The 14,242-nt window shown below is 40.2% G+C and overlaps 1 protein-coding gene across 1 annotated transcript in view; it reads right to left on the bottom strand.

Moving 5' to 3' along the window:
- Nucleotides 1-14,242, bottom strand: part of TSPOAP1 (TSPO associated protein 1) — a 69,511-nt gene that overhangs the window by 32,403 nt on the left and 22,866 nt on the right. Inside the window, exons 6-12 of the mRNA XM_029284389.1 lie at nt 10,745-10,837; nt 6,910-6,993; nt 5,210-5,299; nt 4,661-4,783; nt 3,665-3,769; nt 1,759-1,809; nt 1,238-1,258 (exon numbers count right to left, since the gene is read on the bottom strand). Of these exons, the coding sequence (XP_029140222.1) occupies nt 1,238-1,258; nt 1,759-1,809; nt 3,665-3,769; nt 4,661-4,783; nt 5,210-5,299; nt 6,910-6,993; nt 10,745-10,837 (567 nt within the window). The remainder of the gene's footprint in view (nt 1-1,237; nt 1,259-1,758; nt 1,810-3,664; nt 3,770-4,660; nt 4,784-5,209; nt 5,300-6,909; nt 6,994-10,744; nt 10,838-14,242) is intronic.

The raw sequence follows: 14,242 nt of genomic DNA, 5'->3' as shown, positions 1-14,242 counted from the left end.
CAAGAAGCAACGGATGGAAACTAATCAAGGAGAGAAGCAACCTAGAACTAAGGAGAAACTTCCTGACAGTTAGAACAATTAACCAGTGGAACAACCTGCCTCCAGAAGTGGTGAATGCTCCAACACTGGAAGTTTTTAAGAAGAGACTGGACAGCCATTTGTCTGAAATGGTATAGGGTTTCCTGCCTGAGCAGGGGGTAGGACTAGTTGACCTCCAAGGTCCCTTCCAACTTTTTTATTATTATTATTATTATTATTATTATTATTATTATTATTATTATTATTATTATTATTATTATTATTATTATTATTATTATTATTATTATTATTATTATTAATAATAATCTACAACCAAAAGACAAGTGAAACAGAAGACAAAACCATTTTCTGACTTCAAAGAAACAATAGATTCTTCTTGTTAGCTAACTTTTCAGTAAGAGTCCCTTCAGACTGGAGAAATCCCACAGTTGAAGCTTAATACTTAGGATGGAAAGATGATAGCCCAGTAACAAAGAAGAGTAAGGTATGAAGAACCAGCAATTTATAATCAGTTTTAATTAGTGTATTAAATGGGAATGGGTGACCAGAGTTCAAATCCCCAAATTTGGGCACTTGCCACTGTCATGTATTTATGATTGCAGTGTCCCAGGGTCATGTAATCACCAACAAGCAAAATTAGTGGGGGAAGTGAGATTTGCTTAACAACCACATGATTCATTTAACAACTGCAGTGATTTACTTAGTAACTGTGGCAGAAAAAGATCATAAAATTGAGCGTAACTCACTAAACAACTGCCTTGCTTAGCAATGGACATTCTGGTCTCAATTGTGGTTGTAAGTCGAGGACTATCTATAGTGAAGGACACATTAAGAGTGTCAAATTTACATATTTTCCCACACTCCCATTGGATGTTGTGCTTAGATGTTGTGAAGTTGGACATTTCTTCCCTTCCTCTGGCATTTGACAGAAAGAACAGCCTTGTGCGATTGAAACCTTGCTCTTGTTCTGTAGGGCTAATACAGATGCAACAATTTTGTGTAAGTTTGGAAACGAGAAATATACATTACTGCTTCTCAAATGCATTTTGGTTTTTCTCCAATTCTTTCATTGGATACGCTACATAATATGTATAAAATATAGTGTTTCTCTGTTCCAAACGCCTCTGAAACAATCAAGAGTTGTTGGAGGAAAGAGGGGAAAACCGGACATTTTTGGCACATCTGAGACCATTAGTACCTGCATAGAATCCAAGGAATTCTGACAAGACAAGAAACAGCAGAAGAAAAAAAAGTTGTTAACTGCACATCACCATCATCCTTAAGTACAAATCGGGTGATTGATTGCAGGACTGGATAAATCAATTGAAAACCCACATCTGGAAGTGTAATAGATTGTGAGATTAACCTTGGGAGACAGGAGAAAGAGCTGTAGCCCGGGCGACACTCAGATAGGAAATATCTCAGACCCTCTTTCTCCTGTCTTCCAAGGTTATTCTCACAGCCCATTACCACACGAGGCATTGCCTTCTGACCAATGAACTGCAATGGGAAATCTCTTAGTATTTTCCACGGTGACAAATTTAATCAGGTCTTTTTCTTTAAAGATAAGTACATGCTCCAAATAGAGCTGGCAGTGTTTCAGTTTGATGTGAAATTTTCTTGTTTATTTTAAATAAACTAAATTATACCTTACTGTATCTTAAATGTTTTTTTTTCTTGATTTTTACCTCCCCTTCTTTTATTTTCTCCTCTCCTTACCTCTAAAAGCTGCACTGCTCCTTCGTGTTCTTTCCTAGCTTCAGCCTGAGCCTAAATCCAAGAGAAAAGAAAGGTTAAGGGGGCTGATTATCCCAGGAATATTTATCTTCACTGACATAGAAATGGGTGGTTTGCTTGTAGACTTGATTGAATTTACAAATTCTGCCTAGCCATAACGTATTAGCATTTGGTGTACTGATTAGGTTTATGTTAAGCCATGGTTTATAACATGTGAATATACATAATCATGTAAACCCTAATCAAGCTATATTGTAATGGGTAAATTTGGTCTATTCTTTTAAAAAATGCTTTGTATGACCAACAATATCTTGGTATTCTGTATATGTGGAATTTAATCCAGGGAGACACTACTTGGGTTGACAAATGATACAAGGTGAGAGGAAGTAGGGGTACTTGCCACCATTGAACCCCAGTGATGGAACACACACACCCTCAGTTGATATTGAATTGACCTCCACATTATGGCTCATCTGGATTCTATTAAAGACAGATATTTCAGAAGGCTTACAGCAATTGAGATGATGCCAATGAATGGAAGACGGTTTTGTATTCTTTGATGCACTTATTAGAATTTTACTTTTTCTCACTACAGATATTTTATTATACAATTGTATGTCATTTGCAGACTGTTTAATAGAACAAAAGAGTTCTATTGGAGGTCTTCTAGTCCAACTCCCTGCTCAGGCATGGAATCCTATACTATTTCAGACAAATGGTTGTCCAATCTCTTCTTAAAAGCCTTCAGTGTTGGAGCACCTAAAACATCTGGAGGCAAGTCATTCCACTGATTAATTGCTCTAATTGTCAGGAAATTTCTCCTCAGTTCTAGGTTGCTTCTCTCCTTGATTATGTTCCATCCATTGCTTCTTGTCCTGCCTTCAGGTGCTTTGGAGAATAGGTTTACCCCTCTTCTTTGTGGCAACCCCTGAGATATTGGAACACTGCTATCATGTCACCCCTAGTCCTTCTTTTCATTAAACTAAGAATAGAATAGAATAGAATAGAATAGAATAGAATAGAATAGAATAGAATAGAATAGAATAGAATAGAATAGAACCTTGGAGGTCTTCTAGTCCAGCATCCTGCTCAAGCAGGAGATCCTATATTATTTCAGACAAGTGACTGGGTGATAGAGCGCCCACAATTTCTGAAGGCAAGCTGTTCCACTGGTTAATTGTCCTCACTGTTAGGAAGTTTCTCTTAATTCCAGGTTGCTTCTCTCTTTGATCAGTTTCCAATCATTGTTTCTTGTCCTGCCCTCTGGTGCTTTGGAGAATAATTTGACCCCTCAAATACTGGAATGTGGCAGCCCCTCAAATACTGGAATACTGCTATCATGTCACCCCTATTTCTTCTTTTCTTCAGACTAGCCAAACCCAAATCCTGCAGCTGTTCTTCATATGTTTCCATCTCCAGACCTTTGATCATTTTAGTTGCTCTTCTCCGAACTTTTTCCAAAGTCTCAACATCTTTTTTGTAGTATGTTGACCAAAATTGGTTGACCATCCTGCTAATTGAGGTGGGGACAGATTAAGTAAATGAATGAACCAATAAATAAAATGTGTTAAGTATCAATAGGGTAGAATCAAATTGTTTGTTGGTAAAACATAAGCAACTTCACCTTGCCCAATGGTAGGGAGGTTTTTCCCCATCTTTCGGCAGATTGCATCTGCTCACATCAATGCATCACCAGGCATTACTATGGGCTGAATGACCCATCAGGTTACAAACCCCACCATTAGAATTTTTCCTTAACCTCCGAAACAAGTCAGTTCTTGCCAATGGGGTCTGTTTACACATTCACATGTGAGCCTTCGGTTGATGGAAGAATCAGACTTGTGTGAATAAACCTGGGAGAAAGAAGCCTCCCGTTGACAGAAGTCACCTGCTGCAGCTGTCGGACTTCATCTTTTTTCTTCTGCAAGACCTGCAAGGCCTTCTCGTGCTGATGTTCCAGCTGCTGCCTTCGTTCTGCAACATCTCTCATGTGCTGGAAAGTAAGAAGATCAGGAAGAGTCCATTAGGGCAGGCAATACATTTTAACAAGTAAATAGATTCTAAACATAAGAAAGTCAAGTGATTCTCACCCAGACCCTTCTTTCATTCTGAGCTATGCAAATCAGGACATTCATAGAACCTAGTTGATGATAACTTCTGATCAATAATATCATGTTAATAATGATGTTTGCTTCGATGCTTTAATGGATAGACTATGTCTAAAAGATGTTTTGGAAGAAATGGCAGAAGAGGGTCAAAATTTTCATTTAATTTGATTAAATGTGTATTTAAATATAAACGACAGCATCATTTTCTCCTTGTCATGCTAGTAGTTAACCTGAAGTTTTGGAGCTGCAGATAGTCCTGGACCATTTGTGGTTTTTCTCTCTCTTAGATCTGTTGTCAAGGAATAATATGATTTCATATGTAGAGTCCCCAGGAGCTAAGCATAAATTAAGAGCATCTTTACCTTTACCTTAACTGGAGAATTATTTCCGACTTGTAACTCACTGTCTTAATTATTGAATTTCATTAGCAGTTTACAGCAAATAGTGCCGATCACCATCTGAGGGCTGTGCTGAGCCTGTGCCATAAAATGGACAGTCTGTCAAGCATTCCTAAGATTTTCCTTAGTTATTTTATAAATTGTCTCAGGTTGATGCCAGTTCTTGATTCCAAGCTCTTGATTCATCATAGGAGTATGAATAACACAAATAAAGAAGTGACATTTGCATTTATCCACATCCTCAAAATCAGCTTTTAATCAGAAGGCCTGGAGTCCATTTCAATCTTATTCCAAATTTGCCATTTCTGCTTGTCAATTTTCCAAAACAAAGGATATCAGTAGAAGGTAGCTGCTCTGGGACAGCCCTTTGCTACAAACCTTGAGTGCCTGCCCGAGACTCTCCAGCCTGTCCTGGAGTTCCTGGGTTTTCTGAAGAGCCAAATCCCGTTCCTCGGTCACTACAGAAACCTGCAGCCTTAAGTCAGCATTTTCAGATTCAACCTGCGATAGGAGAAACCATTGGTTAGCCCTCAGAGGGAGGAGGAGGAAGGGGGGAGGAGGAGGAGGAAGGGGGGAGGAGGAAGGGGGGAGGAGGAGAAAGGGGGAGGAGGAGTTCTTTCTGACACAAGGAGCATTACAATCCTTTCTGATTTAGTCTGGATAATCTATTGCATACAAAATGAATTTGATGGAACTGTAAGCAAGATCATACACACAAATGGTATTGGATCTTTCTACAGAAATGTATGCATTTGTGTACTGATATCTGATTCCACATCCAACACATCAGAAAGATGAACTTGTTTTACAGTGAAATAATATTTATCTCTAAAGAAGACCTCGAGAACACCAAAGCCATAATCTACAGTCACCAACTTACTCTACTTTAGATTGGGGGGGGGACATAAGAGAAGATCTCATGATTACCTTCTCTGTCCACTCAACTTGCCCTTGTAACACGGCGTTCTCCTCAGAGAGTCGGGCATTATCACTCCGCACTTCCTGCAGTTCGATCTCCTGTGTGGGGGAAAAAACAAGCACGGATTTTCTCCCCACTATGACAGATGAGTTCAGAAAGGATTCTTTAGAAAAGTGCAACCTGGTATAAATATGTAGTTCTAAGTCAAAGAAAGTGCAGTTTCAGAATAATATTTGTGCATACTAAATATAAAAATATGATAACGTGGTTTTAAAAAGGCATTTTGCAAAATAAAAAATGGAAAAGATTGTTGAAATGATCAATAGCTGTCCTTCCTACCAGAAATACTTCATGCTGCTATTTAGCAAAGACTGTTGGAAAGAAGAAGGATGCCATTTGAGAATGCACATTTACCATCTTGACTTTTTAGATTTTCCCCTCCATACCCAGCAGACACTGTACTTAATGTGTAACTTTGGGGGGGAAAATTGCTAGCCTTTGTATCAACTATTGCCGCTCTTTGTAATCCCTTGTTCTTGCTGTATTACTGCATCGGTGATTTACTGTGTCTTAAGTCCGCTGCTGTTCACCCTGTTGACCCATGACTGTTGTGCTAGGTTTGCCACCAACCATATTGTGAAGTTTGCAGATGATACAACAGTAGTGGGCCTTATTCATAATGACAAGGTGGAAGCTTACCGCAAGGAGGTTGAAGGGTTGGTGAACTGGTGTAAGGAAAACAGCCTAGTTTTAAATACCAGAAAAACCAAATATATCATTGTTGATTTCAGAAAAGGCAGGCACAGCCACACTTCTCTGTGCATAAATGATTCACCTGTGGAGATGGTTACCAGCATCAAATTCCTGGGTGTGCAGCTAACGAGTAGGCTGACTTGGTCGCTCAACAGTGAGAAACTGGTGAAGCAGGCACAGCAGCGCCTGCATTTTCTGCGCCACATGAGAAAAGCACATCTTCCTTCCCCTGTCCTGACCACTTTCTACAGAGGGACAATCGAGAGCATCCTGTCAGACAGCATCACAGTCTGGTTTGGAGGCATCACTGCTTCAGACAGGAAGGCGGTGCAGGGAGTGGTGAGAACGGCCAAAAAGATCATTGGCAGTTCCCTCCCTCCCATCCAGGACATAGCACAGAAGCGCTGCTTGAGCAGGGTCCGCAAGATTATCTGAGACACTACACATCCTCTTCACGACCTGTTTTCCTTGTCACCTTCTGGGAGGAGGCTTCGTGGTATCCGAAGCAGAACATCCAGATTCAGCCATAGTTTCATTCCATACAGCATTAACCTTGTGAACTCTCAAGCTTCCTCCTTCCGTTATATATTCAAGATGGACAATATTTAATATTTATTTGCTACGTATATGTAGGGATGTGGGTCTATACATATGTTGTTCATAGTATGTTTAGGTGTGTGTCATGTATGTGTTTCACTTTGAGAGCGGGCAACTAAATTTCATTTTTGATGTGTGCCATTGTGCCCACAGTATAAAAATGACAATAAAGGTTATCTTATCTTATCTTATCTTATCTTATCTTATCTTATCTTATCTTATCTTATCTTATCTTGCTGCTATTGAACCTTCCGTTCCTAGGGAGTTTGTAGCATCCCTCTTCTGTCTGTTGAGTCTAGGAGTCTGCAGGGAAGCAAGCAGCACAATGCCAACAATGGGGGTGTGTGGACTCACTTACAAGCTCTGCACATCTCTTGTGCTTCTTTTTTACTTCATGCTCCAGATGTTCACATTGCTTCCTCTTCTTTGTGAGGTCAGACTCCTATCAGAAGAGGAAAGGAGACAATCAAACTGAAAAGCAAATGACCAAACAACCGTTCCCTCTTTCAAAGGAGATGGCCTAAATTCAGGGATGCTGAAGCCTCAACTGGCCTAGATTTAGCAGCTGGACACTCTCGGGTCTTCTTTTCCAGAGAACTAAGTCATAAAAGCATACAAGTAGTCCTCGACCTATGACCACAATTGAGCCCAAAACTTCTGCTGCTAAGTGAGGAATGTGTTAAGTGAATTTTGTCCCATTTTACGACCTTTCCTGCCACATGTGTTAAGTGAATCACTGCAGTTGTTAAGTTACTAACATGGTTGTTAAATGAATCTGGCTTCCCCATTGACTTTGCTTATCAAAAAAAAGTTGCAAAAGGCGATCACATGACCCCGGGAGACTGCAACCGTCATAAATATGAGTCAGTTGCCAAGCGTCTGAATTTTGACCACGGGGATGCTACGATGGTCGTAAGTGTGAAAAACAGTCATAAGTCACTTTTTTTCAATACTGTTGTAACTTTGAACGGTCACTAAACGAGCTGTTGTAAGTCGAGGACTACCTGTATTTTGCCACTAAACCAGGTGGCTGCAACCTTGACAACTTCAAGATTTGTGGACATAGCTGGCTGAGGAATTCTGGGAGCTGAAGTCCACAAGTCTTAAAGTTGTCAAGGTTGCAGACCCCTGCACTAGACCAGGGGTAGGCTAAAACATATAAGGAACGGTTGCTGGAATTGGGTATGTCTAGTTTAATGAAGAGAAGGACGAGGGGTGACATGATAGCAGTGTTCCAATATCCCAGGGGCTACCACAAAGAAGAGGGAGTCAAGCTATTTTCCAAGGCACCTGAAGGCAGGACAAGAAGCAACGGATGGAAACTAACCAAGGAGAGAAGCAACCTAGAACTAAGGAGAAACTTCCTGACAGTTAGAACAATTAACCAGGGGAACAACCTGCCTCCAGAAGCGGTGAATGCTCCAACACTGGAAGTTTTTAAGAAGAGGCTGGACAGCCATTTGTCCGGAATGGTATAGGGATACCTTCCTGAGCAGGGGGTTGGACTAGATGACCTCCAAGGTCCCTTCCAACTTTTATTATTATTATTATTATTATTATTATTATTATTATTATTATTATTATTATTATTATTATTATTATTATTACTACTACTACTACTACTATTATTATTATTATTATTATTATTATTATTATTATTATTATTATTATTATTATTATTATAACTAGTCATAAAAGAGCCAAGGTTACAGACCCCTGCACTAGACAGATGCATCAGGGGTGCTTTCAGTAGCATCTGCAGGATCTCCCTCCTTTCAGGCATGTGGGCAACCTCATAACGCTTGTAGAAAAGGGGCAGGGCTTGCATGACCACACAGTGACATCATTCCGAGCCCTTTGTCTCCCTCACAGATTCCATAGGTTGCTCACTGATCTACAATCTTGAAAGTTTTAATGAGTGTTTACAAGCTCCTTTGGTTATGCAAAACCTGCCCCTTCCCATTGGTAGAGAGGAACGCATAGAAGCTGGAAGCTCCAGTGAGGAGATTTCTGAGGCTCCCAGCTGGATTGTTTTCTTTAAGCTATCAATTACTTGTAGACTACAGGCAGTCCTCAACTTACAACAGTTCGCTTAGTGACCGTTCAAAGTTAGAACGGCACTGAAAAAAATGACTTATGACTGTTTTTTACACTTACGACCATTGCAGTGTCCCTGTGATCAGAATTCAGGTGCCTAGCAACTGGTTTATATTTATGACGGTTACAGTGTCCTGGGGTCACGTGATCCCTTTTTTTCGACCTTTTGACAAGCAAAGTCAATGGGGATGCCAGATTCACTTAACAACTGTGTCAAGGAAGGTTATAAAATGGAGCAAAACTCACTTCAAAACTGTCTCACTTGGCAACAGAAATTTTGGGCTCAATTGTGGTCATAAGTCAAGGACCACCTGTACTTCAGAGCAGATTACACAGATCTTTAAAATCAAGATCACATGACGTGTTAATACCACTTTACAATGCCTTAGTAAGGCCACACTTGGAATACTGCATCCAGTTTTGGTCACCACGATGTAGAAAAGATGTTGAGACTCTAGAAAGAGTACAGAGAAGAGCAACAAAGATGATTAGGGGACTGGAGGCTAAAACATATGAGGAACGGTTGCTGGAATTGGGTATGTCTAGTTTAATGAAGAGAAGGACGAGGAGTGACATGATAGCAGTATTCCAGTATCTCAGGGACTGCCACAAAGAAGAGGGAGTCAAGCTATTCTCAAAAGCACCTGAAGGCAGGACAAGAAGCAACGGATGGAAACTAATCAAAGAGAGAAGCAATCTAGAACTAAGGAGAAACTTCCTGAAAGTTAGAACAATTAACCAGGGGAACAATCTGCTTCCAGAAGCGGGGAATGCTCCAACACTGGAAGTTTTTAAGAAGAGGCTGGACAGCCATTTGTCCGAAATGGTATAGGGTTTCCTGCCTGAGCAGGGAGTTGGACTAGATGACCTCCAAGGTCTCTTCCAACTTTATTATTATTGTTGTTGTTGTTGTTATTACTACTACTACTACTACTACTACTACTACTACTACTACTACTACTACACCGGAACAGCATTATTAGAAAATGCCACCCTTCCATCTTTCGTGGAGACCATTGAAAGAAAGAAGATGCTTGAAGAAGCATCTCTCCAAGACGGTTCTCAGCCTCACTGGCAACACAGAGCAGGGACTTTTTTCTTAGTGGCATCCTTTCTCCTGGGATCCTCTTCCACAAGAGAACTTTGGTGTTTTAAATTTTAGTAAAATGTGTGCGTAATTCATTTAACAACTATGGCAAGAAAGGTCGTAAAATGGGGCAAAACTCACTTAACAGCTGTCTTGCTTAGCAACAGAAATTTGGGGCTCACTTGTAGTCGTAGGTTGAGGTACAGGTAGTCCTCGACTTACGACCACAATTGAGCCCAAAATTCTTCTGCTAAGTGAGACATTTGTTAAGTGAATTTTGCCCCATTTTAGGACCTACCTTGGCACCCTTGTTGCGTGAATCACTGCAGTTGTTAAATTAGTAACACAGTTGTTAAGTGAATCTGGCTTCCCCATTGACTTTGCCTGTCAGAAGGTCGCAAAAGATGATCATGTGACCCCGGGACGCTGCAACGGTCATAAATATGAGTCAGTTGCCAAGCACCTGAATTTTGATCACGTGAACGTGGGGATGCTGCAATGGTCATAAGTATGAAAAATGGACATAAGTCACTTTTTTCAGTGACGCTGTAACTTCAGAGGGTCACTCAATGAACTGTTCTAAGTCGAGGACTATCTGTAGTTACTTTTGAGGATAATGTTTCCACAAGGTAAAGTTCAAGACTCCCCTGACGTGTGAACAGATGATAAAGTAATTTTTGCCATTGTCTTTTGGAAATGTTATTCAGCGCCTCAGTCTAGTCCAGTGTTTCTCAACCTTGACAATTTTAAGGCATGTGGACTTCAACTCCCAGAATTCCACAGCCAGCGTTGCTGGCTGTGGAATTCTGGGAGTTGAAGTCCACATGCCTTAAAATTGTCAAGGTTGAGAAACACTGGTCTAGTCAATAGTTCTAGGTCGGATTTCCTGTTAGTGCCCTATCCAAGGACTCACTAGGGCACCCTCCTTAACCTTTTTAAGATTTGCTAAGCTGTACTAGATGTTGTCATATGCTGTGCTAAAGATTGTTTTTTTTAAAAAAAAACTCACCAAATGCTTCACTTGCTCTTTGACCTCAGGGGCAGAAAACAAAGTTTCTTCTCTATCTTGTACGCTTGCAAAAGGAAACACTCCTGTCTCTGACTGCAAAACAGACAAATTTCAGGCAAAATTAAAAAGCAAATGATCCTGTTTATTTTGTCATCCTTTACTGGTAGGAGTTAGCAAGTTGACTAAATTTATTTATTTATGAAATTTCTACTCTGCCCATCTCACCTAAGTGACTCTGGGCAGTTTACAACACCCAGTCTTAAGGCCAACCTTCTCTCCTGCAAATCTTTTTGCTCTGTGAACTGCTCTGGGTGTAGAATGTCACCTCTGAGGTTAGGCAGGAATGTGAACTTCCATATGGCTGGATTTACACCAGGCTAAAATAAGGTTTGCTGGCTTCGTTATTCAGCACACCATGAGAACCAGGCTGTTTATCTGTGCAAATTATGTGGACCAGACTATCACATTAAACCATCATATGATTTGTTTAGGCATGGCACCCAGAACACAGCACTGCTGTCAGGCCAAAACCAAGAATCACAAAGTAATGATTCTTCCCAGCTGAGTTCTTTATTATTTTCGCATCTATAGTCAAAAAACTTGCCAGACTGTGGACGCTACTATCTGCATCTAGAATATACTCTGTAAACTACCAAGGAAGTGCTGTCTTCACCCTTTTTCTCTCACATGTAACATTCAGACTGAGATCTCTTACTTCTTTGGAATGTATCCCATCCCTCCTGGGTGTCCACCTTCCATCACAACTACTTATGGTATGCTGGGATGAGTGAATTCACCTTGTAAATGGCATCTAATAAAGAGCTCCTTATATTTTTACACACAAGAGAGAGTTAGTAATCAGTAAGTCCAGATTCAAATTTCATGTCTGTTAGGTGTGAAGAATCAGGACCACATGTTAGGTTCCAGTTAAGCTGATTTATTATTCATGTCTATATACAAGAATCTAGTCAACTGTCAGAACTAATTGGGTGCTAGATAACAGTTAATAGAATTCAAAAGGAATTGAACTTAGACCGCTTGTGGGAACATAATGTCTCTAGGCCAGTGATGGCGAACCTTTTAGAGACCGAGTGCCCAAACTGCAACCCAAAACCCACTTATGCATTGTCGGGTGCCGGGTGGGTGTGGCCCATTAGCTGCGTGTAACCCATTGGCTTGGCGTGGCTGTGGTGGTAACGGCAGACTGGGTGGGACTAAAAAGTTCAATCAATCAATTCCAACTTTGCAAGATTTTTTTTCCCATGAGAAGTTGAAATTGACTGATTGATTGAATATTTTTTTTTGCACACGGCGGTGGAGGCCTAAAGCAAAAAGGTTTTATAAAACCCAGCTGAAGGCCTAGGACTGGGGCGACAGCACGTGTGCTCACAGAGAGGGCTCTGAGTGCCGCCTCTGGCACCCATGCCATAGGTTCGCCACCACTGCTCTAGGCTGATTCCTCTCTTAATTCCACCCCCAGACAATGCCACGCCTTCTCCTTATATAAAAAATAAATGTACATTAAAAATTATATAAAAATATATGATCATCTCAGTCCTTTAATATCATATAGCATCATTCTAATTATTTATTTTATTTATTTGTTTAAGAAAATTTATATGGTTGCCCACTCACTCTCAGTGACTCTGGGTGGTTTATAAAAATAAAAACCCAATATGCAACAATAACCCTCCACCCCCTGGCAATAACAATCAATCAGATAAGTCTCTTTATGGACTCCATCCCACTTGGGATTCTGCAGGTCCATTGGCAAAACCAGGTCTTCGAGGCCTTGTGAAAGAGTGTCAAAGTGGAAGGCAATCTACTCTCCATGGGGATAATGTTCCAAAGGGAGAAAACCACCGTGGAAAGGCCATTCTTCTGGGTCCTGCCAGATGTACTTCCTTAGGAGAGGGGACCTGCAACATTCCCTGCCTCTATGCCCTGGTGAGTCAGATAAATGTGACTGGGAAAAGATGGTCCTTCAAATAACCTGGTCTCGAGGCTATGCATCTATTTCTTATTTATTTATTTATTTGTTTGTTTGTTTGTATATTTATTTATCAATCATATTTCTAAATTGCCCATCTCTTTCAAAGAAGCATTCTGGGCAGATATATAGAAGCTGGGCGGCCTTGAGTTCTACTCCCACCTTAGGCGCAAAGACAGCTGGGTGACCTTGGGCCAGTCACTTTCTCTCAACCCTAAAAAGGAAGCAATGGCAAGCTGCTTTTGAAAAACTGGAGGGACTTGTCCATCAGTCTCCAAGAAGAGGACACAATTGAATGGAAGTGTGTGCACATCCACACCCACACATAATTTATTTTTCAGAATTGGGAGATATATATAATTCCAATTCTGAAAAGTCAAAAATTGATAAAATTATGAATTGACAATCTAAGCCCCCTCTCTCTATATTAATTACTACTTTTTATTAAAACCAGATAAAAGCTAAAGTACTACTATAGGTGTCTCAAGGGCTTGACTTCAATCAACACTCAAGCCACTAATGTCAGAAAACATTGATAGTAACCCAGAATATCACTTCTCAGCTTCAATCTGTGAATCATAAGTAATGAGCAAGAAGATTCAGAGATTTTAAGACTCTTTTTCCTATCCTAGTACCTTTTAAGGAGTGGGATTCATCTCCTATCATCCCCAGCCAGAAAAATCAAAGCTAGTGCTAACTGGGGATTATAGGAGATGTAGTCTAACATAGCTGGTTGTTCTAAGTATACATTAATGTTAGTGACTGTAATCCTTACTAACCTGGCAGTACCTGAAGAATTGTGGGAGGAAAATTTGTCCAATATTATATGTTTTCTGTACATTAAAATCTGACTCTGTCATCCAGGAAGCTGTCTCATCCTGAGTTGAAACAGTTAAGGTTTCCTGGAACTGAGACATTTTGAGTCGCTCTGCGAGTTGGATGGGCTCTAAATTTGATGTTTTTTAAAAAAAAAATAAACGAGCAAATTATAGAAGCTCCTGAATAGATGGAAGGCTTATGTTCTGATCAGGAGGTGGCTCTTTCCACTGTAACACTGAATGAGCAAATGGAAACTGCCAGTATTTCTACTTTGGATTGAAATGGTTCTTCAAAATCCACCTTTCACTGCCCATAAATGCAGGATGGTTTCAGCTGGAGGTTTCAGGAACTGCCCTGGGAAAAGTAATCTGCCTACAAGGTGAAATAGATTGGCCATTTCTCTGTTCTAGAAAAAAAATTACTAAAAAAAAAAATCAGACTCTGTTAGGGAACTGATAGAGGAAGAAGCCAAAGCCCTTACTAACAAGCTTCTCAGATAAAGAGTTTTATTCTACCATCTTTACATTATTTGGAGATAATGTTCCTGAAATATACTCTCTCCAACCTCCAGCTTCCTAAGATGATTTGCACGTTTAAAGAACAAGAATTGTATACATATTCAAGAATATTTAGTAATGCACTCAATAGGGCATTAAAATCTACCCGTCTTGGCAAAATTTATGGAACTC

The sequence above is a fragment of the Protobothrops mucrosquamatus genome, unplaced genomic scaffold, assembly GCF_001527695.2.
Source record: "Protobothrops mucrosquamatus isolate PMUCROS unplaced genomic scaffold, P.Mucros_1.0 scaffold562, whole genome shotgun sequence".
Lineage (NCBI taxonomy): Eukaryota > Metazoa > Chordata > Lepidosauria > Squamata > Viperidae > Protobothrops > Protobothrops mucrosquamatus.
Note: the sequence above shows the minus strand (reverse complement) of the source record. Positions and strands in the feature narration are given on the sequence as shown.